Below are 27,850 nucleotides of genomic sequence, written 5' to 3' on the forward strand. Positions count from 1 at the left end.
CTAACCTTATCAACCGCCACAAGACGAAGCGGGCGCCATTTTGTGTGAGGTGTTCGGCAGCAGGGACCGAGCGCGGGCTGTGGCTGTGGGACGCCGCGGACAGTCGAGCGAGGAGGACGCCGTGACCGCCGGGAGGAGCAGCAGCAACCGACTGATTACTTGCCCGTTCCCGAACGAGACGCCGGTGACAGAGAGTGGCAGCCATGAGTGATGCGCAGAGGAATAACTTCGAGGGCAGAGTAAGTATCCCAAGTTCCCCGACATTACACGCGGTGTTGTGTTCTCCTGTGTCCGTCCCGCACGGACTGCCGGCTGCAGTGACCGGTTGGGTAATGAGCGAACTAGCCGGCGGATCCTGAGGCGGCGGCATTGTCTGTCTGGGAGAAGATGGCTCCTGCTAGACAGGCGGCATTCCCCGGGTATGTATAGGAGGTGGGGTGAGGTGAGCTCCGCGGGTCTACTATATTTATAGGAGGGTTCTGTGTGAGTTCCCCGAGTATGTTACAATGTAAGCAGAGCGCTGTGTGTGATCCCCGGATTTATTATATATAGGAGGGGAGAGATCCCAGGGTTTGTATATATGTATGTGTGTGTGTGTGTGTATATATATATATATATATATATATATATATATATATATATATATATGTGTGTGTATATATATATATATATATATATATATATATATATATATATATATATATATATATATTAGTATGTGTGTGTAAGAGACCCCAGGGTATACTTTATATATAGGTTTGTGTGTGAGAGAGATCCCAGGGTATATTATATATGGGAGGGTTTGTGTGTGAGAGGTCCCTGGGTATGTTGTCTATATACGAGAACTCCCATGTGACTTCCCTGAGAAAGAAATATATTTATCTTAAGACTTTCGGGTGAATTCAATGCGCTATTGAATAGCGACGGGAGGGACTCCTGAAGCTATTCAATACACCGCGCTGTTTGGACGCACTAAAGATTTCTTCTCGCACCCCCCTTTGGGATGCGAAGAGAAATCCGACCAAAGTGCTGTTTTTCTGCATAGCGCGGCGCTAACAGCCGCGTGCCCGGCACTTTGGTCAGAGAATGCCGGTTACCGCGTCTTAACACCTTTGTTAAGGCGCGATAACCGGCATTCTCCGACCAAACAGCCCACTGAATTGAATGGCTCTGGGAGCCCGCTCCCGGCACTATTCAATTCGCGTTGAATTGAATCGCCCCCTTTGTGTGTAAGAGCTCCCTGGGTATGTATAGAGTGGGTGTGAGATTCTCCACCATGAATCCGGGTGATATGGAGTTCTGTGAAAACTCCCTAGGTCATCTATTGGATGGTGCTCTGAGAGGGCTCCCCAGGGCATAAGATGGCTGTGAGCGCGCTCCCTCAAGTATCTCTAGAGGGACTGAGTGTTTTTCCCCAGTATGTAAAGAGGATGGGATTGAGAGCTCCCTGGGTACATATAGATTGTGTGTAAGGAGGGTGTGGGCTCCATGGGTGCATATAGAATATGTGGGCTCCACGGGTACATATAGACCGTGTTGGTAGTGGGCTCCCCGGTTATGTGTAGAATATGGGGTGAGCTCCCTGATTATGCATAGAACGTGGGGATTGAGCTATGTATAGAACAGCTGGGATGGGAGTGTGATGTATGTATAGAACATGGGGGGGCGGCTTACTGGGTACATATATAGAATGTCTGAAGGTGCCCACACACATACCGATGTACACATCGGCTGACCGTGAGTACGATTTATGCACGTTTTCCCTTGACTCTCCCGGGCAGCTCTGCACACGATATGCACACAATTTGGTGTCCAATCTTCAAACGATCTCTCCTGCATGCAGACTTTTTACTGTGTATTGTATCCTAGATTGTCAGATCTGCCCTACAGCACGGCAGATCTGACAATGCGACCAGCGGGGACGCGCATTGCATCGTGATCATGAGTGGGGACTCACGATTTCCTCACGATTTTGGCATATTTTACACAATCTGTTGTTCCAATGTGTCGGAATCGGGTAAAATATCGCTGTGTGTGGGCACCTTGAGTTTTGAAAAAAATTATCTCTGAATTTTAAGGGGACCATTTAATTGTTTTCAAGGCAGTGAGCAGAAATTTGTGAAAAGTTCTGGTTTACTTTAGGTGAGTTTAGCCAATTTGCATTTGTCTTTTTTGGCGTGACATGCACGAACAAAACCCATCTGTTTAGATGGGTTCTATTGCCCCATCTGTTTAGATGGGCGGGATAAGGTTTGACCAGGCAGCAAAAAAGTTTTGCAGATATTCAAAGTGTTAACCTTATTTAAATACAAGTATTTTTAATAAGTTGGCATCGGGTTATGTTCATGAAATCAGCTCTTTACTGTGCATTGCAGAAAATCAAAATCAATGTGCACTGATATAACTTGCACTCTTTTTATAGGCTGCCCAAAACTGGCCTTGGTAGCCTGGATGATGGAGTTAATTTTAATGCACTTATGGGGCGATAGTTTTAAGTTATCGTAAGTAATGGGTGTCCAAAATTGAAATTCAATTGTTTTTGGACACCCATCAATTATTGCGCATGTTGCATCCAATTAGACCGGGTTTTCCCATGTAAAACGAGTTGAGTATGTGATGCCGGTAGTCAGAATCCAACGGCAGCATCCCGACAGGGTTAGGATACAGACGTCGGTTGGTATCCTAACCCTCCCTTCCTGGTGCCTAAGCCCTTGGCACCCTAACCCTCCCCCTAGTGCCTAACGCTAACCCTATTTTCCTTCGGGGTTTTGGGATTCAGGCATTCTGACTGACTGAATCCCTGCGGTCGGTATTACCGCATCCCTGTAAAACGGCTAAACCAGTCTACAGTCATCGTTAGGGTGCCCAAAACTAGGACTTACCACACATCTGCTCGTCACCTCTGTCGGGCACCCAGCAATGACTGCTGCCAGCGCAAACTTTTTAATATCCCCCTTAGAGGAAGTACACCTGTAACCAGCAGTGATGTTATAGAGAAGCAGTTGTACATTGCTGGAATTTAGTAAATGTTTATTATCGTGGCTAAGCTCTTGTACCAGTAGAGTGGGAATTGTTTGAGCTTTCGTACTATATATTGCAGTGTTTGACTGTGCATGTACAGCTAAAACAGAATTGTTGATCATGAGCTTTTTACTTTTTGGATCAGTTTTAAAATCTGACTCCTATATTTTGTCCAAATATCCAAAGCAAAAAAGTCTTCATTTTTGTAATGTATAGAAGAGCTCACACAGAGCTCTTACCACTAATAACCTGTGACTTTAAAATTGCTACTCTTCCAGCTGTGGTAAAAATGCTATAAAATTTAAGCATTAGCCCTTTTTAAAGCTGTAAGCGTGTCCATGATACCACCCATTTATCCTTGTAGAATTAAATCACGGTGAAGACTGTAGCAGTTTGTCTGGTCTACAAGTAGTTTTATTAAACTACTAAAGGATGGGTATGGCGTGGTCTTGTTTTTTATTTAGTCTCTAACTTTTAAATTGCTGGTTTATTTATTGATACCCTATCTCAGAAGAAATGCTTGTTGCTTCTACAATACAGGTTGAGTCTCCCATATCCAAAATGCTTGACCAGGGTATTTTGGATATCGGAATATTCCGTATTTTAGAATAATTGCATACCATATTGAAATGTCTTAGGCATAGGGCCCAAATCTAAACATAGAATGCATTTTTGAATCTCATACACCTTATACACACAGCCTGAAGGTCATTTTATACAATATTTTCAATAATTTTGTGGCTCAAACAAAGTTTGTGTACATACATGAAATTCATTTGTTTCATTTACACCTTATACACAGCCTATAGGTCATTTTATACTTTATTTTTTAATAATTGTGTGCCCTAATAAAGTTTGTACATTGAACAATCAAAAATTTCACTCTGTCATGCTAAAAAATTCAGTATTTCGGAATATTTGGATATGGGAGACTCAAACTGTATATGCATTCTGTGATGCTAGATGAGATCGAAAGAAAACAGGTCATGCAAGAGTCTTGGCTTTGGTGTATACTAATTTGCTCATGCTGAAATGATTCAAACTAGTTACACATGATCTGGACTCTTTCAAAATTGCCTCAGTGAAATCGAAGTTTAACATTTTAGTGGAGAAAAAAAAAGTATTCAGCAAATTTCTATTTTCTACATAGAGCTTTATTTTAGGCCCAGTAGTGTCCTTTCCCCATTTGAAAATATTTGTACACTTAATAGTCTCAGAGTATAAAAAAAAGATTATGTAAATAATGTTCACTCTAAAGGTGCCCACACACATACAGATGTACTCACGATCTGACGATGTGTCCAATTTCCCTTGAAACTCCCCGGCAGCTCTGAACACGATATGCATACGATATGCTGTCCAGTCTTCAACAGATCTCCTGCAGCCAGAGTTTTAAACAGTGCATTTGTGTCTAGATTGTCAGATCTGCCGTACTGCACGGCAGATATGAGGATGCGATGTGCGACCTGCATGGGCGCGCATCGTGATCGTGAGTGGGGACTCACGATTTGGACATTTTTTTACCCGATCTGTCGTTCCAGTGTGTCGGAGTCGGCTAGATCGGGGGAAAAAATTGCTGTATGTGGGCACCTTAAGGTCAATTTTGTGCAGTGCACCTATCATCAGCGCATCTACCTGGGCATGACCTCTTGGGGAGAGGCATGGCCTTGTGGCACACCCCTCTTTCCCCTGCTCTACGGTTGGGCAATTCAGTTAAATGCAATCTTGAATAGCAGTGGGAGTGTTTGCCTGGAGCTATTCAATTGTCCCCATTGTGCCGTGTAGTGGAGTTGGGCGGTGCAGTTTGATGCCTAATGCCAGCCTGGCATTGGGCACAATAAACTGCATCTCCCATCTTCATTGGCATTGCCAGGTGTTCATTCGCAGTAAACTGCAATCAATTGCCACCTGCGATGCTGTAAGTGCACGCGCTAAGCCAGTTACTAACATCACAACACTAGTTTAGTTGTATTTCAGCTCTCCGGTGAACAGTGCGGCCAATTAAATAGCTCTGGGAACACATTCTCTGCGCTATTCAACATCACATTTAAGTGAATTGTGCCCTGGGGGCATAGCCAGCCCACAGAGATGATACTTTCATCAACTCCTTACTCCCCACAAGGACATCTAACACTTGCTTGCTGACTCCCTGCTGCTTAATTTGAGTGTTATAATCGCACAGTAGGCGAAATTCAATTGTTTACGCGGTCCGCAACTCCCGTCTAAAGTGACAGGAGATCGCGGTCCGCTATTCAATTGCTGCCATTTTTCGCGCTGATCGTGCCCAAAGTGGTCGGGTTTAGCCGCGTAAAACAGCTACCCCTGACCAAAGTGCTGGACGCAACCGCGAAAAGTTATGTTTGGGCACCCAAACAGGTCACTTTTCGCAAATTTCACCTCTCACCCCCCTGGGGCTGCGAGCTGAAATGAAGCACTGACAGCTGATCGCGCCCGACAGGAGCAACAATTGAATAGCTGTCGGGCGCGATGGGGGCTGGAAACAATTGAATTCTGCCCACTAGTGCTGAATTGACTTGGTCCCTTTGTATGTTCACTGTTGGTGAACTTTTTGGATAAAGCCCAGATGCTCTGCTCTTATGATTATGTAACAATTAAGAGCTTATTAAACACAATTATTACTTACTCTTCATTTTTAATATTTTAATTCTGTTTTAAATGCTTTGTCAGTTTTCGCTACACAGGTAAAATGTGAAAAATGGAGCAAGTGTGTCTTTAATGCTGTGCAGGATTTTACATAGAATCACAGCAGTCTGATGTGGTGATCACACTTTTGGGATGATTTAATTGTTTGAGAGAATCAACTCCCATCTAAAGTAGCCAATTCAATTATTTGTACAACCAGCACAACGCTGGTCACAGTAGCAGCATTTTCGCGTCCTAATACACTGGATTATCAGAGTTGAGTAGCTTCTCCTGAGCTAAGTGCTGGGCGTGTGCTGCTGTTAAGACCTGCCCAGCACTTGCGACCAGCCTGAAATACCTTCTTTACGTGTATTTCTGCTTGAACCTCAGCAGGGTGCTAGCAGAAAACCGTGATAAGTGCAGCCTCGGGGGTGGTTGGCTGCTTTAGAAGGGAGCTAATTCTCTCAAACAATTGAATGTCCCATAGGGGGCAATTCAACGTAAATTGAATAACGCTGAGAGCTAGTTCCCGGCGCTTTTCAATTTGCGTTGAATTGATTCGCCCCCTTTGTTAGGAAATGGATCAAAATGTATGAAAATACAGTGCTTAAAAATTGAGTAGGGAGTGGCACCCCACTGAAACAGCCAAGCGGGAGTGCTTTTTTTTTTATCAAACTTTCTTGTGCTTCCCATGCTGTTGATTTTACCAGTACAATCCATTTATGCGCAAGAAAGTCCATTGTTTTATTGTGTAACACAGAATTACTCTTTGCATGCTGAAAATACCTGAATTTTGTGTTCATTCTTGCACCCTGCACCTGTAACTCATGCAGTTTCTGTTTGGGGTGTTGCTCTCTCTGCTCTGCTGCCTCTAGCACACACATCCAGACCAGTGTGCTAGAAGTACCAGAGCAGAGAGACACCTCAGACAGGAAAGAGGAACTACACGGGTTGAGAGGTGCTAGAATGAACACTAAATAGCAGTTAGTGGAACACTGCATACCTACAGAACTAGCTCTCACCTATTGATGCCCGACATTTAAATGGTAAACTGTTTTGCTCTCTAACAGGAGAGTCAAAGATGTGAAAGTGCTGCAGACACATTCTCGGGCCAATTCATTTAGCCGCCTCTAATTATTGTAACCCAACCTCTCAGGTTTTCCTGTGCACCTCTATGGGGTGTGAGGGAAAAGTCTGTTGACCTGGCAGCTGTTGGTTCTAATTTACCCCACCTTAAAGCTGGCCATATACCTAAAGATTGGACGGAGAAGGGGCGGTTCAATTGTTTGAGGAAATTAACTCCTGTCTAAAGTTGCTGAGGCTAATCCAATTGTTTGAGTGTTTTGTCCTGTACTGGTTATGACTTCCACATTTTTTGCGCCCTAATGCTGCGTTAAGCAGCTTCTCCTGTACTAAGTAGGGATGAATGGGTTCGGATTTACTCTGTTCTCAAAACGGCTTTCTATCGGCTATCACGTGTTTTGGATCGCCAATAAAATAAATCCGAACTTGCGGTAAAGTGGCGATAAGAACCGAGTAAATTTGAACCCGCTCATCCCTAGTTCTAATGGCGGGGTGTGCTGCAGTATTGGCGTGCCCCGCACTTGCAACCAGCCCCAAATCCCTTCTTTACGTTTCTTGCACTTCAGGAGAATGCAAGCAGAAATCAGAGATAAGTGCAGCCTCTGGACTGGTCGCCCAAAACAATTGAATTGGCTCCCAGCCACTTCAGACAGGAGAGATTAATTAAATGTGCCCCAAAATTTGGTAATGTATGGCAGCAAATGACAATCTGCTTTTTTATCCTAAACATCGGAAAAGGATGAAAACTGTCATTCTAATCTGTTGGTTAAACAAATTTGGATAAATGATAATTTTTGTCTGTGTTCCAGTGTTTGGGAGCAAAAATCTCATTGTTGTTTGCTCCCATACATTACCAGATTTTCATTCCAGCCAGATGGTTGGCAGGATGATCTTTAGGTGCATGTCCAGCTTTCAGTTGTAAAATAGAGAATCATTAACTTGAAATCCTACCTTTGTACCATATTACTGTATGGTCTAGCAGTAGCACAGTATAACTGTTTTATATCCTAAACTAAATTATATAGGAAATAATAAATTTACACACCTAGGGCGGAATTCAATTGTTTTCATCCCCTATCGCGCCCGACGGAGCTATTCTATTCTTGCTCCTGTCGGGCGCGATCAGCTGCCTAGCGCTACATTTCAGCTCGCAGCCCCAGGGGATGAGAGCTGAAATGTGCGAAAAGTGACATGTTTGGGTGCCCAAACATCACTTTTCGCGATCGCGCACAGCACTTTGGTCGGGTTTAGCTGCTTTACGTGGCTAAACCTGACCTCTATGGGCACGATCAGCGCGAAGAACGGCAGCAATTGAATGGCGGCCCGCGATCTCCTGTCACTTTAGACGGGAGATCCGGACCGCGTAATCAATTGAATTCCGCCCCTAGTGTATTAAGAAAAATGTTTAACTATACTCTTTCATGTTGGGTCATAGTCTAATTGTATTGCGCTATTTCAAGTCATGGCATAGCCTGAAATTGTTCTGTGTTTTGGCTCTTCATTTTTTTAAATCTCTTTTGGCAAACAATGAATTGGTATCGGTGAGATAGTTATGGCCTAGTTTAAATCTAGTTTTTTGTATGATAAAAAAATCTTTCCAATGATCATTTTGGTGTAAAACTTAAGTAAAGCTGGCCACACACTAGACCAACCTACATCCAACTAATTGATTGTTTGGAATGAAAATCTGGTAAGGTATGAAAGCAAATGACAATCAGCAATTTGCTCTCAAATGCCGGAAAATGGACAAGAAAACTGTTTGAACAAATTGTTTAGATCAAACATTTAACAAACTTGTCTGAACTACCATTTTCATCTGTTTTCTGCCATTTAGGAGCAAATTGCTGATCATCAGTTACTCCCATACGTTACCAGATTTTTCATTCCAACCAATCAACTAGTTGGATGAAAGTTGATCTAGTGTGTGGCAAGCTTAAGTGTTTTGTAATGTGGATTTGGGATATGTTGACTTTGTGAGCTATTTCTTCTGCTAATCTTCATTTCAAATAAGTAGTCTGGTGTGATTGGATTATATTGTGGTGATCCTTTGCATTTCTCCCAGATTTGATCTGCGATTTTATGAAACTTTCACTATACTTGGTGAAAGTTTGATAAGGAGTCTACGTTTGGTTTGGCCAGAGGAAACATTACTTTTATTATGCTAGTCTACAGGTGTACATCTGGTGGTTATGCATTATTAGGATGATGATCAAGTGACTTGGTCCTTTGTGAGTGCACAATGCTTTTGAGCATATCTGAAGTGATGGCTTTTCTATAAAACTTCTGTTAAGTGTAGTGTTAAAGTTAATAGGCAGGACAGTTTAGATTACCTGTTTCAATAGGCGTTCTATATTCGGAGAGTTGCACTATGACAGATGTCCTGAAAATAGGTGATCGGATGATTTCTGCGGGGAGACCGCACCAAATTCTGTTTATACTCTGTCTGCTGGCGTTTCATAATTTCATTGCCGCAGAAGAGTATCTAGTCCCTATTTGCTTAAATATACTAAATGTTCTTTTTCCATTAAGGTTAATGTTCGTGAAGAAATTGAAGAGTTTATTCCAAGAATGTTGAAGAGAAAGCAAGATAAAAGAAGGCTAATGAAAAGTTGTACAGATCAGAAAATTTCAATTGAATGGGGGAAAAATTGAACAGAAGATTGTTCATATAGAAGCTCTTGAATATGTTTAAGGCTTTAATGAATTGGTTGAATTGGGGAAGAATACACGAAGTTGAAAAATGAAAAAAAAAAAATGAAGAATGAAGAAAAGTTTAAATCAAGAGTGTCGTAGAATTAAAAGAATCTGGAAGAATGAATGGGTCCTAGGTTAAGTAAATGTATGGTTTATGTTCCCAGTGTCTGTATGATCAAATTAATGATTTGCATGACTTAGTTAACAGAAAATTTGGTCATCTGGGTCAAATAGGGTACCACTAGAGGAAATTTATATTAAGTTTTTTTATATGTGGACATTTGGAGGGTTAAAATGTAACCTAACACTTTGTTTTCCAGGATTATATAATTTTGTTTTCTTTGTATTAAGATAGGAATTTATTAGATCTGTTCTATTTTTAATGTACTTTACTTTATTAGGAATCCCGCTCCCATTCAAAGTCACCCACTGAAAGTGCTGCCCGGGCAAAATCCGAGAGTCGATCTCGCTCCCGCAGTGGATCAAGGGCTTCAAAGCGGTCTGAATCTCATTCCCGATCCAGGTCAAAATCTCGGTATGTAACTGTATGGGATATTCTCCCAGCTAACAGAATATTAAAGCTGTTTGCATCCTAACTGTTTAAAACTACTTAATATCTTTATGCATGGTAACTGATAGTTGAGGAAGAGCCATTTAATATTGCAGCAAAGCATTTGGCAAGTCATAAAGTCTGAACCAGATGCTACTGCTCATAGCAAACTGTATATTTCATTACTTATTGGTGCATTGTTGGTTAATTATCAATGCATTTAGCACCATCATACAGGCAAGTTAACCTAACTACATATTAGTGTTCACTCTGTCAGAGGTTCCCAAACTTTTTTGAATCACTGTGCCCTAGAGTATCGGGGTTGTTTTCACGGCACCCCTAAGCCAATAGTTTGTAGTTGAAAAATTCCGAAAAAATTTAATAGAGTAGTAAAGTGAAGTAAATTGTGCTACCTGTCTTCCTTTGGTTCAGTTATGTGGTGGTGGACAGGTTTGTGCTTCTGTTAGTCCACATATTTACATTACATTGACCATGATTAATTTGATTTGGTGCTGGACCACCAGCCTGAGGCACCCCTGCAAGTGTCCTGAGGCACCCTAGGGTGCCAAGCGCACTCAGTTTGGGAACCAGTGCTCTAGGTGCAGGGTGCAGATCAGTTAGGAAGGCATATTTTAATCTTGAAGGTCAACCTTTTAGACTTGATGTATCGCTGCTGTAGTGATCCATCACTTCTAAAATGTTGCCCATTAAAATATGCTTCCTCACTGAACAGCACCCTGCACCTAGAGTAAACACTATTAACATTCCATGGTTTCGGTCAATGGTTACTTCTACAGTACATCATTCTATAGATGTATTTGTCATTGAGATGTCAAACATTCAATGTGTATTGGGAATAATACTATAATGCTGAATCATTTGTATGAAAAGTGCTCAAGAACATAAGTGTACCTGGACACATCCCTAGATCCGATGCTGACGGTGTATCTGCATTAGCTGGCCCAAATAAAGCCTTTTTTAATCTGAATTAGGGGCCTAATCATCATACCTAAAAATTCTCTGAAGGTAATTGGGTTTAGAGCTCGCATGGAGTTCTACCTAATTACTGGACTAATTCATCATTCCTCCTCTCCATAACTATTCAGAAAAGCTGTCATTTTTGCGATGACAGCTTTTTGGGAAATGGTTTTCCCTCTCTACACTAACTTACTGCAGCTGTCATCTGTACTGCGCATGTGCTGTTATAACTGTAAAACCAGCGCATGCGCAGCACTACCGCAGACGGACTTAACCAGGAGATATCAGTGATTTCTCCTGTATTAAGTCTCTTCATGAATACTAAAATAAAGCTAATTAAGGGAAAAGGTCCTTAAAAACGTTATTTTAGTGTTGATGAATAGGCCTCTTAGTCTCTTTCCTCTGCAGTGCCATTAGATGAAATAAGTATAAAAGATATTGGTGGTTTATCATTGTCAGCTAACACTAGAAAGTTTGTACGGTGGGCTACTTAAAGTAAGCAGCGGGCGTCTGCGGTAGGCGCCCGCTGAATCACAGTCCGGCGTCTCCAGGGCTGGCGGCTCCCTAGGGATGGCAGTATAGTGGAGCCAGGCGGATGCCTGCGCTCTCCACCCGACCCCCAGGGATACTGGGCTGGAGCGTTGCAGAACACGCTCCAGCATCCCGGGGGGTTAATGGCCTGCCAGGGGAGGATGCCTTCCCTGTAGCGCACAGGAGGCTCCTCCCCATCACTGCTCTCCGCCGCCTTACGCTGAGGTTTTGGCAGGCTGAGGTAGTGATCCTCCCCAGGCCCGCCTCCCTTCATCCTCCGGCGGCCATTTTATGAGCAAAGACGCTGTGGTGCAGGGTGCGGAGCCTGGGTGCCCCTTACATACCTCTCCTCCCAGTAGAAGGTCAGCGTATGTAGCACTATCACTGCCAGGCTGTTGGTCTGTGTAAGTGATAGTGCATTTAGTGCAGGATTTCTGCATTGTATGTGACTTTATGCTAGCGCTGTGTGTCTGATCTTTTCTCCTGTCAGCTATTTTACTATCCCTATTTCTTCCTCCTGACCAGCCCTCTCAGTGCCAGTACTGTTGGTAGGAATTTACCTCAGTTTAAGATTTATTTCTGTGAGAGGAGTGTCACATACCACTATGTCCAGTGAGGACTCTGGGGGTCATTCAGACCCGCTTGCAAGCGGGTCGATGTTACCCCAATGCGCATGCACAAGACGGACATAGCTCCGTCGTGCGCATGTGCGAGACCCGGACAGCGACAGCCAAGCTGTCGCTCCAGGTCTCGCACCAAAGGGGGCGTGCTGTCGATGGTGTCTGACAGCACGCCCCATTTGGTGGGCATGCCAGGGGCGTGGCTGCCAGACGGAGGCGTTCGCATGGGAACGCCTACCGTCTGGGTCCGGCCCCACTGACATCACAAGTGATGTCAGTGGGAGTGATTTTTGGTCTGATAGAGCCAAAATCACTCCAGGGCTTGCGGCCACAAGACCCTACCGCAGGGTCTCGACGCAAGCCCGATGGTCGCGATGGTCTTGACCATCACGACCATCTTTTTGGCCGCTCACATATGCTGTGGGTGGTAACCCACAGCTATGCGAGCGGCCAGGAGGCCGCTCCATTTTTAGGTAGGAGGGCACTGATTCAGAGCGAGCGCTCTGGTCAGAGTGTCCGGCTCTGAATCAGGCCCTCTGTTACAGGAGCACCTCTCCTATTTTCCTGCTCCAAATGTAAAGCAGGTGTGGGGGAGGGGGCGGTACTCCAGGATGGGTTATGTGCTGCATGTTTGGCCATCCCCGGTACCTCTGCTGTACCCAGCACCTCTCAGGAACCACCTTGGGCTTGTTTTGCACAAGCCCTGACTTTTCTTGTAAATAGGCTTGCAGCCCCTCCTACGTTTCCACAATTGGGGTTTGCACAGCAGGCGGTAGTCCCGCCTCCTGTTCTGGGAGTTTTGGGACCGATAGTAATGCAGTGCCCCCCACAACATGTCCTTAATCAGGCTGATCCTGGTTTGTCTGATTCTGGGGTGCGGGGCTCTCAGCAGGATCAATCTAGACCTGCTAAAAGACCGTTATTGTCATATCCATCTGCTCAGGATGATGAGGATGATGGCTTGTCTGATGAGGGCGAAATTCTAGATTTGTCGGACACTGACACTCCTCAAGTAGGGGCAGAGGCTAAGTCTTGTATTTACATTCCAGGCCTCATACGGGCAGTCCGTGCGGCCATGGTAATTACTGACGACAACTTACCTGCAGTGCCTACTCATGCTTATTTTAAAGAGGTTAAAGGAGCTGCAGCAGTATTCCCTCTATCTGGTCAGCTAGTTGATCACATGGAGGAGGCCTGGAAATCTCCAGGAAAAAGATTTCAACCTCACAAGCGTCTGGCTCGTACATATCCCTTTGCGGAAGATTACTTCACTAAATGGGAGTCTCCTGCTCAGGTGGATGCTCACGTGACGCGCTTCGTAAAGAGCGCAACTTTGCCTATGCCGTCTGTCTTCTCTGACGGATACTACAGATCGTAAAGTGGAGGTGTGCCTAAAGTCTATCTATTCCCTTGCTGGAGGAGCATCTAGACCAGCTATGGCTGTCTGCTGGGTGGCCCAGGCTATGGAAAGGTGGGCGGACACTTTGGAAGCATCATTTGCTTCTGAGGGTACCAGCGAACAGGTTGTGTTAGTTGGTAACCTTCGGGATTCCGCTACGTAATTAACGAAGCAGCTTTGGATTTGAGCCTGCTTGCTTCTAGGATTTCTGCGGCGGCTGTGGCCGCTCGACGCTCCTTGTGGTTACGTTCGTGGAGGGCGGACGCTGAATCCAAGAAAGGCTTGGAATGCTTACCCTACAATGGGCAGGTCCTGTTTGGACCAGCTTTGGACAAAATAGTAGACACGTTGGTGGCTGCCAAATCGGCATGTCTACCCACAGCCCCGACTCCGTCGGGGTCTAAAAATCCGTCCTTTCGGCCCTATAGCCCTCCGGGAAAACCTAGGGTTCAGTCTTTTCCGAGACCTTCAGGTCCCAAAAAGACCGCTAAGACCAAGAAGCAAGTTTGGCGTACCAGACGTCCAGCTGCCAAGCCGGAAGACAAACAGTCAGCCTGACGGGTTGGGCCTCCCCTTGGGGGATCCCAAGGTGGGAGGCCGACTTCTGCAATACACCCAGTGTTGGTTCAAAACCACCACAGACACTTAGGTAAGGGAGGTGGTATCTCAGGGATATGCCCTCTCCTTCTGCAGAAGGCCTCCTCATCAGTTCTTTGTAACAGCTCGTCCTTCAGATTCAACGAAGGCTCTAGCGATCCAAGAGACGGTGCGTTCTATGCTTCAGATGGGAGTAATAGAACCTGTTCCGTTATCCCTGAGAGGGACCGGATATTAAAAACCAAATGGATCATACCGTCCTATACTCAACCTCAAGTCCCTGAACAAGTTTTTAAGGGTCCCTCTGTTCCGAATGGAGACTCTGCGTTCTATTGTTTTAGCTATGCAGCCTGGGGATTTTATGGTGTCCCTGGATATTGAGGATGCTTAACTGCATATCCCCATTGCCAGGGTTCATCAGCGTTACCTCAGATTTACAGTGTCGGACCTCCATTACCAGTTTCAGGCTCTACCGTTTGGCCTTTCCTCGGGTGTTCACAAAAGTAATGGCTTTCATGGCGGCACACCTGCAGTTGCAGGGAGTTCGCCTGTTACCTTACTTGGACGCGTTTCTGTTGTTGGCAGGGTCGCCACAAGTCCTTTGCTGCCATCTGCAACTGACAATATCTGTATTGCAGGCTCACGGCTGGATAGTGAATTGGAAGAAGTCCTCTAATTCCTTCTCAGAGAATGGTCCATCTCGGGGCATTGTTGGGCTCTCAACAACAGAGGATCTTCTTGACGGAGGAAAAGATAGCCCTGTTGCAGTCCAAGATACGCAATGTTCTAAGCAGTCGCCGAGTGTCTTCTCTCAGCGATGAAGTTACTGGGTTCCATGGTGTCAACGTCCGACATGGCGAAGTATGCCCAGTTCCATTCCAGGCCTCTACAAATATTGATTCTGTCCAGATGGGACAGATATCCCCGTCGAATAAAGACGCAGATGATCAGGCTCACCCCAGAAGTGCGCCTGTCTTTTGATGTGGTGGTTACAAAAGTCTCATCTCAGCAGGGGCCGTCCGTTTTGGATTTCGCATTGGGTCCTTCTAACAACGGATGCCTGCCTTCGGGGCTGGGGTGCTGTGACAGGCCCACACGTCTTCCAGGGCTGGTGGACGTCAGAGGAATCGGACCTGCCGATCAATATATTAGAAATTCGAGCATTGTTCAGGGCACTGCAGCATGCAAGACTGTTTCTGCTAGGGAAACCTGTGCAGGTTCAGTCAGACAACGCCACCACGGTGGCTTACCTAAATCGTCAGGGAGGAACTCGAAGCCAAGCGGCTCTAAGGGAGGTGTCCCGCATTCTGACTTGGGCAGAAGGCAATCTTCCGGCCATTTCGGCCGTCTTCATTCCGGGTGTTCTCAACTGGGAGGTGGACTTCCTCAGCCGCCACGATGTACACCCGGGGGAATGGTCTCTTCACCAGGAGGTTTTCCAACTCCTGGTGGACATGTGGGGTCTTCCCGAAATAGACCTCATGGCCTCCAGACACAACCACAAGCTGTGGGCGTATGGATCCTGAACAAGAGATGCAGGAGCTCTCCTGGTGGACGCTCTGTCGGCACGATGGAACTTCCAATTCGCGTACCTGTTTCCTCCGTTCTCCCTGCTGCCTCGAGTAATTTGAAAGTTCAGGCAGGAAGGAGGCAAGAGCCTGCTGGTGGCTCCTGCGTGGCCCAGGAGGAGTTGGTACTCGGATCTCCAGTGTCTATCCATCGACACGCCTTGGCTGTTACCTCAGAGGCCGGACCTATTGTCTCAGGGTCCTTGTCTCTACCCGGACTTGAGTCGGCTATCTTTGACGGCGTGGCTCTTGAGACTTCCCTCTTGATGTCCAAGGGTTTCTCTAGAGCGGTGGTCAATACCATGTTACATGCTCGTAAGCCGGCTTCAGCTAGAATTTACCACAGGGTGTGGCATACCTATTTTGAGTTGTGTCGCCCTAAAGCGTACGATCCTCGCGAGTTTAGACTATCAAGAGTGTTGGCTTTCCTTCAGGCAGGCTTGAATTTAGGTCTACGCCTTGCTTCACTGAAGGTGCATGTTTCTGCCCTGTCGGTTTTGTTTCAACGAAGGATTGCTACGCGGCCTGATATCCGTACCTTTATGCAGGGTGTCCTTCGCATCCAGCCTCCCTATGTCCATCCGGTAGCTCCATGGGATCTGGCTGTGGTCCTGAAGGCGCTACAGGATCCTCCATTTGAACCTCTGGGTTCTGTGGTTCTGAAATGGCTTACGGCAAAAAGTGTTCCTTTTGGCTATTGCTTCAGCCAGAACGGTGTCAGATTTGGGGGCTCTTGTGTCCCCCTTTTCTAATTTTTCATTCGGATAGGGCGGTACTTCGTACCCGTCCCGAATTCCTTCCTAAAGTGGTGTCTAGTTTCCACATTAACGAGGAAATTGTGGTCCCAGCCTTTAAATCATCTGATCTCACAGCTGGTGAGGCTTCTTTGGATGTGGAACGGGCTCTGCGGATTTCCGTGGACCGTACCAGTTCTTTGAGAAAATCGGACTCTTTGTTTGTCCTATATGGATTTCATAAGAGGGGTTGGCCTGCCAATAAACAGACTTTGGCACGCTGGATCTGCATGGCGATCTCTGAGGCATACACTCATGAGGGACTTCCAGTACCACCCTCTGTGAAAGCTCATTCTACAAGATCTGTGAGACCTTTGTGGGCAGCTCGACGTGGCGCCTCAGCTATTCAGCTTTGTAAGGCGGCCACGACGTTCTCGGTCCATACTTTCGTCGAGCATTACGCCTTTGACACATTTGCTTCTCAGGATGCTTCCTTCGGGCGGCGGATTCTCCTCTCGGCACAGGAGCGTCCTCTTCCTTGAAGGATACTGCTTTTGGACATCCCCCAAGGGATCCCTGTGGATCCCTAAGGACCCTGAGGTAGAAAACAGGAGATATGGTAAGAACTTACCTTTGTTATCTCAGTTTCTACGAAGTCCTTGGGGTCAACAGGGCGCCCGCCCTGACGCCCTGTGCTTCCGTAGGGGGGTGTTCTGGTCACCAGTTTCTGTCTCCCTTTTCTATGAGAATGTGAATCTTGTGTGTTCCATACTTTCTTCTTCCTTTTTCCCCTCTCCCGGCCTATGGCTTGATACTAAAACTGAGGTGCCTTGGCCTGGGGTCGGGGTATAGGAGGGGGCCCGGTGCATCCTGGGAGGCAATCTTTGACTCTGTGGTGCCCATGGCTGGAGCCAGGCCCTATATACCCCAAGGTATCCCTGTGGACCCTAAGGACTTCGTAGAAACGGAGATAACAAAGGTAAGTTCTTACCATATCTCCTGTTATTTGATTTGAATATGGAAATATGTATCGTCCAGTGGTACAAAGTCAAATAAACATCTGTAAATAACTGGTTATAAGCAAGCAAAAGTAAATACGTTGTAATGATACTCAGGTGGCAGAAAACCGGTAATATCGACCTGTTTAAACAAAGATCTACACTGTATATTACATGAATTGTATAGTAATGCAGAAATATAGCCAATACAAGTAATCTGATAAAAAAACAAAAGTATTTATTGAAATTTGCGCTAAACCAAAGAGCCTGAAAAGGTGCACATGCAAAGTGGTGTCCGTAAATCCACTAAACATACGTGGTTATGTCTAGTGTATATACCTGGAGTATTTTGTGATGTCTCTCGCTTTTGGCTATGGGTTAATATGGAGGAATACAAAGTAGTGTGATGGTCAATGTTCTCATATCTATTTGCATAGAATTGACATGACCTCATTGTCTTTATTTAAACCCCTGGGTCTTTAAGTTCATACATCCACCTAAGCTCCTTCATATTCTATTTATAAAATCACTCCCTCTCTAGTTGGGTTTTATCTCATGTATCTCTATGAATGTTAGTGATTTATCATCACTGTTATGAAATTCCTTAAAGTGCTTTGACAAGTTATGGTCTTCTAGGCATTTCTTTATGTTGTGTATGTATTCGCTAATACGAGTTTTCAGTGGTCTTATAGTACGGCCAATATATTGTTTCTTGCAACCGCATTCGAGTAGATAAATCACTCTCTTTTGCTGTTGCATGTAAGTCTGTCTTTTATTCCGTATGAAGTGCCTGTGTAATGTGATTTTGAAAGTATTCGTTGATTTCATACTACGTTTAGTGGTATTAATACATCCAGGGCAAGTACCACAGTTAAAAAAAACAATTTTTTGGGTCTTTCACTACTTATGCTAGTTTGTCATCTGGTGGTAGGGGCAATATAGTTGTGTACCAGGATAAAAACCAATGATCTGCGCTATGTGTAAAAAATAAAAAAATAAAAAAGGGGGGGGGGGGAGAGGGTAGTAATGTGAGCAGCTTGATAAAAATTGCTAAATTTGAGTAAAAATATTACAAGCGCTAAATAATTAAAGAGAAACAATGCATAAATTAAAACAATGTTTACAGCCCCTTTGGGGGAGTATGTTTGGAGCAGGTTGAAGGAAATGGGGAACGCTATTTTCCGTGTCCACACAATAACTTCCAAATCTTGGCTTGGTGAGTGACTATCTCTTACTTTATTTAGCGCTTGTAATATTTTTACTCATAGTTGTGTACCAGTTTGGATCTAAGATCTGGTGCTTACCTATATACAATATTTGGAAAAGTCTGGTCTGGCTATTGTCTGCTCACCGTATCAACTGGCAAATACTGTAGTCTATAAAGATGCAACTTTTTTCTTTTTATATATATATATATAAAGGTCAAGATCTAGAAGACGCTCTCACAGGCGATACTCCCGATCCAGATCTCGATCCCATTCACACAGAAGACGATCAAAGAGCAGATCATACTCACCAGATAATAGACGCCGGAGGAGTCGCAGTCATTCTCCAATGTCTAACAGGAGGAGGCATAATGGCAACAGGGTATGTTTGTAGTTTGTGTCCCAGTCTGTATATCTTCCCATCTCTAACCACTTGCCAAATTAATACAATGGTGCCATAGCTTTCTGTCAACTGGGTGACCTATGGAGGATGAGATGAGTGGTTTCTTTTGGCTCCTATTTGGAGTACATTAGACTCTGTGAGCTTCCTGGTATGAAAATAAAATCCTGTGCCACGTCCCACACTGACTTGCAGGAGAGGAAAATCCATATCTGCTCTCCTGCATGCTAATATGGTGATCTTTGTAAATTAGATCTAATAGAAACTGCTCTTAAATCCAGTTTATATGTCATATAATATAATTCTGGCAAAAGGGAACATTCATCAAATCTGAGTGTACACCCCCAGTGTAAAACAAGTAAATGGTGGGTGAAATAAGAAGTTTGTGTGTACAAATACATTGTATTCTGAAATTTTTAAATAAATACACATGCTCTAGAACATCTTTTTTGCATTTTTGGTAAACTAACAATACAATGTCTTGTATTGTTTCTGTAATATTACTCCAGTTACCTAGAATAAAGATTGACCCAACCCCTTCCCCAACCCCTTCCCTGACCACCACGCAGCTCTGTGACTGACTGGCTCTCACTCAGATCAGGTTACACTCTCCTATGTTGAAGCAGAATCCATGCTTCCATTTGTGACAGATTTTTTGCAGTGACAGCCATAGCAGCCATATTAAAATCTCCCTTACAGATCGATATTGCAAAGGGAAAACAGAGTAATAGGAGGACTTCCGGGAAAAATGACCATCAGCTTCATGTTAAAGAGGTACAAAACTTGCTGTTTAAGAAATGTATGTGGGATTGCTGCTGGGCTTGCACTAGTTGTAAAATTTTTAAAAACAGAATCTTAAAACAGTGTGTTCCCTAACTTTGCCAATGTTTCTATATAGCAGACAAAAGTGTATACAGATGTACTGCCCAAAGAAAGGGCTATTATGATTACATTTTTATTTTGGTAAACTGGGTTCTGACAGAAATAATTGTTGCTCCATTTAGGTGCGAGCAGTCGGTGGCAATCTGCTCACTCCTCCTGAAGTGGCGAGCAGAGATGTGCGAAAAGTCAGTGGTTTGGGTATCCCAACGGTGGGTCGCCCTAACCAGGACTTTAACTGGTTTAGCAGTTTTATGTGGCTAAAACTGGTCTGATTGGGCGCCCAAAAACAATTGAATTGCAACATTGGGCACCCATTTATAAGTGCATTTTAAAAACTGTTGAATCACCACCTTCAAATGTAATAATTAAGCTTGGTCATGATGTACAAAACCATATAAACTTGATTTTCATTTTGCTTTTAGGCAAACCCAGATCCAAACACATGTGTTGGAGTATTTGGCTTGAGTTTGTACACAACAGAGCGTGATCTAAGAGAAGTGTTCTCGCGCTATGGCCCCCTTGGTGGTGTCAATGTAGTTTATGATCAACGGACTGGGCGGTCACGGGGATTTGCATTTGTCTATTTTGAACGCATTGAGGATTCCAGAGAGGTAACTTTATGCAAATCTGTTAATGTGTATGACTGCACAGGATTTTATACTGATGTTTGCGCATGCTCCTATAGTATGGTGTGAAATGTATTACTGGCTTAAATATTTGTTGTGCTATTCTAAACCACTCATCTCTAAGAAAAAAAGGTGCATTGAGGTCTGTCTTCACAGATCAAGAATTTTTTTTATTTTTTAAATCCTTGAGGCTACATTGACTACAGGCACATTTCACAATGCCAGTAATCTACCCTGATTGGTACATTAAACTTCATGAGTTTGAATGAAACCTAAATTCATATCTGAAAGTGCAGTATAAAACTAAGATATGTTGATTGTAAGCCAATTACACCACCAGGATGTAAAGGGTCTACTCATTTAGGGTTTGCTAATCAGTTGCATGCTGTTATCTGTCTGCTTCTGTTGCCGGGTGCAGTGTCTGTTACTTTATGCAAAGACCGTTGCAAGCCCCCACCTCTTGTACAGCTCTGTGTATAAATGTTCAAGGATGAGACACCCATATTCAGTATCTTCAGATGCTACACTCATGCTGGTGATTCTTTAGATGCCACCATTGGTCTTACAATCGAGATGCACCAGCCCCATGCTAGGTGCAGTTTGTACATCAGAATATGGCCTCTAATGTGAGCAATTACTCATCTGAGTTGGTAACCACTTCAGTGACTTGCCTGTGACAATCCCGTAAGACTGTATATCCATGCGTCCACATAGCCACCGCCCAGGAACACCCAATTCATTTTCTATACCTTTCTGAGATACTCCATCACAGCTGGACTCTGGATGCATGCATAGTAGGACACATTTGCTCAGCTGTGTTCTGACTTTGGCAGTGCATCTGATTTTAAGGCTCGTTTAAGTGACTTGTCAGAATTTGATTGCCATACAGAATGTAGCAAACTGCAGTCATCAAGATCAGACTCAAGTGCCATCATAATGCTTCAAACTAGTGTAAATTGCAGGTCAGAGTAAAGCTCTGGGACATCATGAATGTGGAACCTCTGATTATATATTGTACAATGTCTGTAGAGCCATACCTTTAATGTCTGGGTCCATGTGTTTCTGTGCTTTACAGATGAATTATCAAATGGCATATCCTGCATTCATTTCATTTACTTGAAAAATCACTTGCCTGGCATGGTCGCATTTTATCGCCAACACCAGGCAGTGCTTTATCTGTTAATTTATCTCCAAAAAGATCACACGTTGAATATCAGTCTTTGCAACTGTATTTGGTTCACTTATTAAGGTAATTTACAAGCAGTTTTTTAAATTTATGTCCTGTTACTCTTTCCTGTCAGTTGGAATGAAGGGTGACTTTATAATGTGGTCATGCAGAGGTTGGTTTGGCTCCCACCTCTTCACCTTCTCTGACAGAATGAAGGCCATGCATCCTGACATAGTCATCCTCCCCCATCCCAAAGAGAAATTCTAAGCTCTGTACAGTAGCAAATATCCTAAAGCTAAACTAACCCTAGCACTATGTATCACAGTGCATTTTCACATTCACTTCCCTGTACTCAGTAGGGATATAAAGAGGTCATGTCATTTTTTTTTTTTTTTTAATTGCTACGATGCAACTTAACAATTATCAGGGAGCCCGTACAACTTGGTTGGGACAGTATTTGCAGGTACACAGTGGCACGGAGTGCCCAGTTGAACTTTGTTTTTAATTGAGCAATTTTATATTAAAGCTTTCATTGGAGCGTTTATCTGCTGGTCATCCTGTGATTATCATTAAATTTACTTCCCTTTAAGAAAAATGCAGTATTGGGTTTTGTTTTCCCTTTATATTGGGTGAATTTAGAAAAGCCATATTGTAAGATAAAGCTGCCATATTCACCAGCAATAAGGCTTTCGCCACTGATAAATCTGCTCCTAATGCTGGGCACACACTGCCAGGTAAAATGCCTGTCAGACCTTTTTATCTGGCAGGCTGACACCCTGCAGATATCGTGGACATACGCTGTGAGATATCTCAGTGTATTGGCCCCAATACGTGCGCTCCGCCCCTAGGGAGGAGATATTTCCCGTTCCTTCCCTGTGGAGGAACGGGAAATGTTCGTCGGCCGCAGCTGGGCATACACTGCCGGATGCGGCCGTCATTTAATTTGCAAAATATCACATCGGACGGGCAAGCTGGACAATCCTGGTTTGGGTAAAAGGATTTAATAACTGACACTGACCCTGTGCTCCAGTTTTCAGGCCTAAAATAGCACAGGGAACACACAATGGGGCAGATGTATGAAGCTGTGGAAAGTGATAAAGTGCAGAGTGATAAATGACCAACCAATCCGCTCCCACCTCTCATTTTTCAAACACAGCCTGTAACGTGACAGTTGTGAGCTGATTGATTGGTCGTTTATCACTCTGCACTTTATCACTTTCCAGAGCTTCATACATCTGCCCCAATGTGCCATATGTAAAACATACATTAGCTATGTAATCCAGCGTGATGCAACTGTATGTATTCCGTACACATCACACAAGGAGTATGCAGGGACCTGTACACCGCGGGGTTACCTGGGACATGCTTACGAGAGAGTGGAGTGGACAAATAGCTGCAGGTGCGCCGGGCTGCCGCTAGGTGGCAGCAGCGCATGTATTATCATCGTACAGTACACTGAGAGCTGCGCGTCCGGTGCTACGTACGTCCATAACTTGTGCCCGGTAGCGATCAGAGGATCCATACGGACCTCCTGCACTGCTATGGCCGGACCATGACACACGGATACTGTGGCGGCCTCCGATCATTAGTGGCACAGCGTTGGTGGGGGGAGGTCCCAGCAAGTGACTCTCGCCAGGCTCCTCACAGTCGGGGTTTCTTTGTCATGTCAGTGCACACGAGCAGAGCTGCCACCCAGACTGAGGGCCGGACATCACAGAGCATATCGCGTTACGTACACCGGTCTATTCCGTGGCTCCCATACAGGACGTCCGACATGGCTCGTTACAACATGGTGGAGCTCCAGACATGCCGCCATCTTAGCGCAGCGGGGTGGAGGGTGAGTGGGCGGGAAGCAGCGAGCACTGAGATGGCAGCCACCGCGAGATGGGAGCCCGACCACGTGCGCAGGGGAGCGCGCTGCTTCCTTCATGCACGTGCCGGGCTGCCTGTAACCCCATCCCTGCCGGCGCGAGCACCTGTAATGCAGCAGCGCTCCACACACTGCACTCTGCCTGTACTGCTATGGTCTTGTGCTTTATAGTGGTTATGTTTACCCTTTCAGGCCATGGAACACGCTAATGGAATGGAGCTGGATGGCAGAAGGATCCGTGTGGACTATTCCATCACCAAGAGAGCGCACACCCCCACCCCAGGCATCTACATGGGGAGGCCCACCCAGTGAGTAACTGGTCATTCCAGGCCTAATGCTCAGCTTGGTAATGCCTGGACTTTGATAATGAATAGATTTATGTTTAAATAGAAGAATATAAAGACCATATTACAATCTTTAAATTCATACTTCCGTTTGCATGTATTACCCAGTTTGCAAATTGTTGATCGTATTAAATTATACTTTCATATGGAAAAAGACTGGTATACTATGTTTGAGGGGACAAGTCTTTCCCTTAGTCATAAAGGTGGTAGTGACTTTAGCGTAGCAACTCTTGGTGGTCAATTAAATTTGCAGCTGTTGTGATGATGTGGAAGTGCAGGTACCAGTACCTCACCTCACTCCTGACCTCACCCCAGACGCCTGGAGTTTTGTATACAGCACTTTTTGCAGCGAATGCCCATATCCGTGATTGCAGGTGACTGGCGTTGCATCACCCCTGGACTAGTTTTGCCATTATTCTAAAGTAGATCTATGATTGTTTCTGCAGTGGAGCAAGTAGCAGTGGTAGTGGACGGCGTCGCGATTATTATGACCGAGGTTATGATCGTGGTGGGTACGACAGATACGATGAATCAGACTACAACAGATACAGGTAACTTGTGTGGGGGTGGGATGTTCTTTTGTGACATTTCTACTTATGCTGTGTGTATTATAGGGCCGCCTGCATTGCTAATACGTCAAACTATTTAGCTGTCCATTCGTACCTAAACTTGTAGATTCTATAGGTGTTTTCCATTAGACCATTCCCACATAACCTCACAATGTGTAGCTTTGTTTTCCTATCCATATGTCACTGTTAGACCATCTTTTAGATCACCATCTTTTTTTTCTAGTGCAATAGATTTTATTTTCTGACGGATAATGAATCACATTTGAAAAGCTTGGCTAATGGTTACACTTGTCTGGTGTTCCAGGGGGATAAAATTGATGCATATTTCAGTGCTTCTGGGTGTGTCTCAAAACCTTAGTAGTAATGTTCTAGGTCTGTTATCCCCAACTCCAGTCCTCTCAGTGGATTGGATTGTGCAAATATGCAAGTTTGGCTATACAGGTCAGCTGATGGTGTGGTAGTGCCTGGCATTGGTTGAAGATTACATACTGTACATCTTGTATGTATCAAGTTAGTTGAGGAAAAGTGCAAGATAGATATTTCTGGACTATATTCAGCAAATGATTGGAGGTTATGCACATTATCCTCCCAAATGCACTAAAATGTCTTCTCAGTTTTGTGTGTAACGTGTCGTTCTCCTCTCCTAGCAGGAGGCGATCCCCTTCACCATATTACAGCCGCTACAGATCCAGGTCGAGATCTCGTTCCTACAGTCCAAGTGAGTATAGTTGTGGGGGTTTTTTTGCGCATACACACCTTTTAGCAGGAGCCATTTGAACTTGTGCAAAGCCTCCATTATATATATATATATATATATATATATATATATATATATATATATAATTTTTTTTTTTTTTTTTTAATATTAGCACACCAAATTATATTATATTGCACACAGTCTGACACGCCAATACAACTTGCACAGCTGTGCCTGATGCCTGTACACAAAATGCTTTCAAAGAAGGGCTGTAAATGTAATCCTTAATTAAAATGTTAGGAGAAAAAAAAATGTTGTATTTGACAGGAAGGATAGGCACTCTGAGTAGGTGGAAAAAAGGGTTTCACTTATTTATGAAATATACATCGCGTATGAACCCAACAGCTGTTTCAATCCAAATGTTTTATACGAGGTGCAGTACTTAGGTCTTGACAAACTGAAGCTGCTGCAGCATAAGATCAACATTTCAGTATATTACGGTCTTCAGGATCACGGTAAAATACTGAAGTGTTTATCTTCTACTGCTGCAGCAGTATCTGTTTAAGACAGTGTTGGCTAACCTTGACACTCCAGCTGTTATGGAACTACATAACCCAGCATGCACTGCTACAGTTTTGCTATTAGGGCATGCTAAAACTGGCAGGGCATGCTGGGATATATAGTTCCACAACAGCTGGAGTGTCAAGGTTAGCCAACACTGGTTTAAGACCTGAGTGCCCCATTAATCTATATATTCTACACACACCTCTGGGGTGATAAGTTAAGTATCCCAACACTGGATACCAGCATCCCGAAGGTAAGTAACGGGGTTGGGCACTGGGGGGAGGCTAGGTTCAGACACCAGGGAGGGGGAGGGTTATGACTCCTACCGACAGGTTTCTGTATCCTAAGCCTGTCGGGATGCCGGTGTCAGGATTTAGCCCACCGGGAGCCCGTACTCATCCCCACCACTGTCCACGTGTGTGTGTGATGGTATACACCACTGCCCACTTCAATAGCTGCTATTCCCTCAAGTCTGGTGACTTCTAGGGTTCATGGGAGGGTTTGGAGATGAAGCTAAGTGTTTATAGGACATGGGAAAACTACACAGGTTGACAATGATGTATTTACTGTGTGTACTTAGTGGTTTTATAGGCACTTATAATGCATTACTGTGAACTGCATTCATCTTGTGGTGATCAGTTGATTGTAAGGAACTTAAAACTGCTGTGAGTATTGTAGTTATGGACAGACCAAAATGTGGTAAATTCTGGGCAATGCTGCTTGGGCAGAGAAACAACCACTGAGAGCAGCTGCCAGCACAGATTGTAGGAAAGTCCCAGCAATGTAAATAAACTTTTATGTCAGATATAGCACTGACTCCTCCTTTTATTAAAAAAAAAAAAAAAAGTTTTGTTTGTCACTACAAGATGCATGTAGTCTGAGGTAAATGTGGGGGAGTTAGTTGCCGTAACGGCATGGAAACACCGCCAGCAGCCCTGAAACTTGCTGCCTGATCTTGTTCCAGTTTTTTGTACGCGGCCTATGGAGCTGCAAATAGAAATTTCCATGCGTCCAGCAGTACCATTAATGCGTCATCTGGCCGCACTTTCCACATCAGTTAATTGGTTTCTAATTTAATTGACCCCTCTTTGTGGTTTTTTATTTTTATTTTTTTTTGCAATGTGTAAATGGATAAAAGCATAGGTTAGCCATGAATAGGTTTTAACACCATAAACAGAAAATTGCAATTCATTGTTGTCGTCGTTTATTTGATCAAATCTTTTTAAAGCCATAACTTGACCATCTGCTTCTGTGTACCTTTTCTAACTGCAACTTCATCTGTATACATTGTAAATGTGAATTTTTTTAATTAAACTGAAAAACTAACTTTTTTTTTTTTTTAATTTATAGGACGTTATTGAAAGTTACAAGATGCAGAATTTTTAATCTGTGCATCCAGTTGAAAATACCATTTTTAAGAATTTATTAGAAATTTTCAAATCGGAAATATTCTGTGAAGCAGAAATTGCAAGCTTTGCTTTAGTTTGTGTAGCATCCAACATCCAGACAGATGCAAGTAAAAATAAGATCCTTTTTTTTTTTATTTTATTTTTTTCCTCTTCGTGGAAATTTCAAAAGGCAAGCAAGATATAACTTTTTTTATTTTTTTTTTATTTTCTTTCCCCAACCATCCTGCCCATTTTCAATCCTTATGTTTTAGGTTTATCCCATTTTTGTGAACAAACTGTATTTAATGAGCATTCTAATTGCAAGATAACTTTTTGTTTTTGTGATGGTTACTGTGTATAGTAAAAAATGTAAAAAAAATCAAATAAAATGTGTAAAGTCTTTTGTTTGCTTAAAAAGAACACATTAAAATCTTCCTGTTACCACGCTGAGCAGTTCAAGCACAAGGCTCTAAGTAATATCTCCACCTTCTGGTTTATGCATCTTTGCAAAATAAGATCACTTGGTCACCATCAGATTTATTGCTGCAAAGGAAGATCTAGGGGAGAGCTGGTTTGTAGCCTCCCATTCTGCAGTCCTAAGCTCAGTCCCTGTGTATATTGCGGTCCCTGGAGTCTGAGACAATCTTTCCAGTTTTACGTGCAATGTGGTTGACTTAATTGAACAGCTTCATTAAATGGCAGCGTGAAAGACATTTCTATA

General features: G+C 43.9%; 1 protein-coding gene across 4 annotated transcripts; it reads left to right on the forward strand.

Annotated features, from left to right (window-relative positions):
• TRA2A (transformer 2 alpha homolog) lies at positions 1–27,505 on the forward strand. Of its 4 annotated transcripts, none has more exons than XM_088457379.1 (9): positions 2–239; positions 9,843–9,976; positions 18,838–19,003; positions 19,721–19,795; positions 20,326–20,514; positions 23,760–23,875; positions 24,358–24,462; positions 25,131–25,198; positions 27,092–27,505. In XM_088457379.1, exons 1-9 carry the CDS (start codon positions 204–206, stop codon positions 27,100–27,102), a joined length of 900 nt encoding a protein of 299 aa, XP_088313505.1. In that variant the 5' UTR covers positions 2–203; the 3' UTR covers positions 27,103–27,505. The 4 variants fall into 4 exon arrangements, with proteins under 4 accessions (XP_088313507.1, XP_088313505.1, XP_088313506.1 ...); XM_088457378.1 differs by having other exon boundaries at positions 4–239; positions 25,128–25,198; positions 27,092–27,504; XM_088457381.1 differs by lacking the exon at positions 19,721–19,795 and having other exon boundaries at positions 1–239.
• Positions 27,506–27,850: the final 345 nt, after the last annotated feature.

The sequence above is a fragment of the Taudactylus pleione genome, unplaced genomic scaffold (assembly GCF_031769625.1).
Source record: "Taudactylus pleione unplaced genomic scaffold, aTauple2 ptg000758l, whole genome shotgun sequence".
NCBI lineage: Eukaryota > Metazoa > Chordata > Amphibia > Anura > Myobatrachidae > Taudactylus > Taudactylus pleione.

Excerpts from the sequence above, each read along its gene's own strand:
- TRA2A (XM_088457378.1), top strand. The coding sequence starts at position 204 with ATGAGTGATGCGCAGAGGAATAACTTCGAGGGCAGA. Across the intron at positions 19,004-19,720 it reads GGAGGCATAATGGCAACAGG|ATCGATATTGCAAAGGGAAA; the intron begins GTATGTTTGTAG and ends TCTCCCTTACAG. Across the intron at positions 20,515-23,759 it reads GCATTGAGGATTCCAGAGAG|GCCATGGAACACGCTAATGG; the intron begins GTAACTTTATGC and ends TTACCCTTTCAG.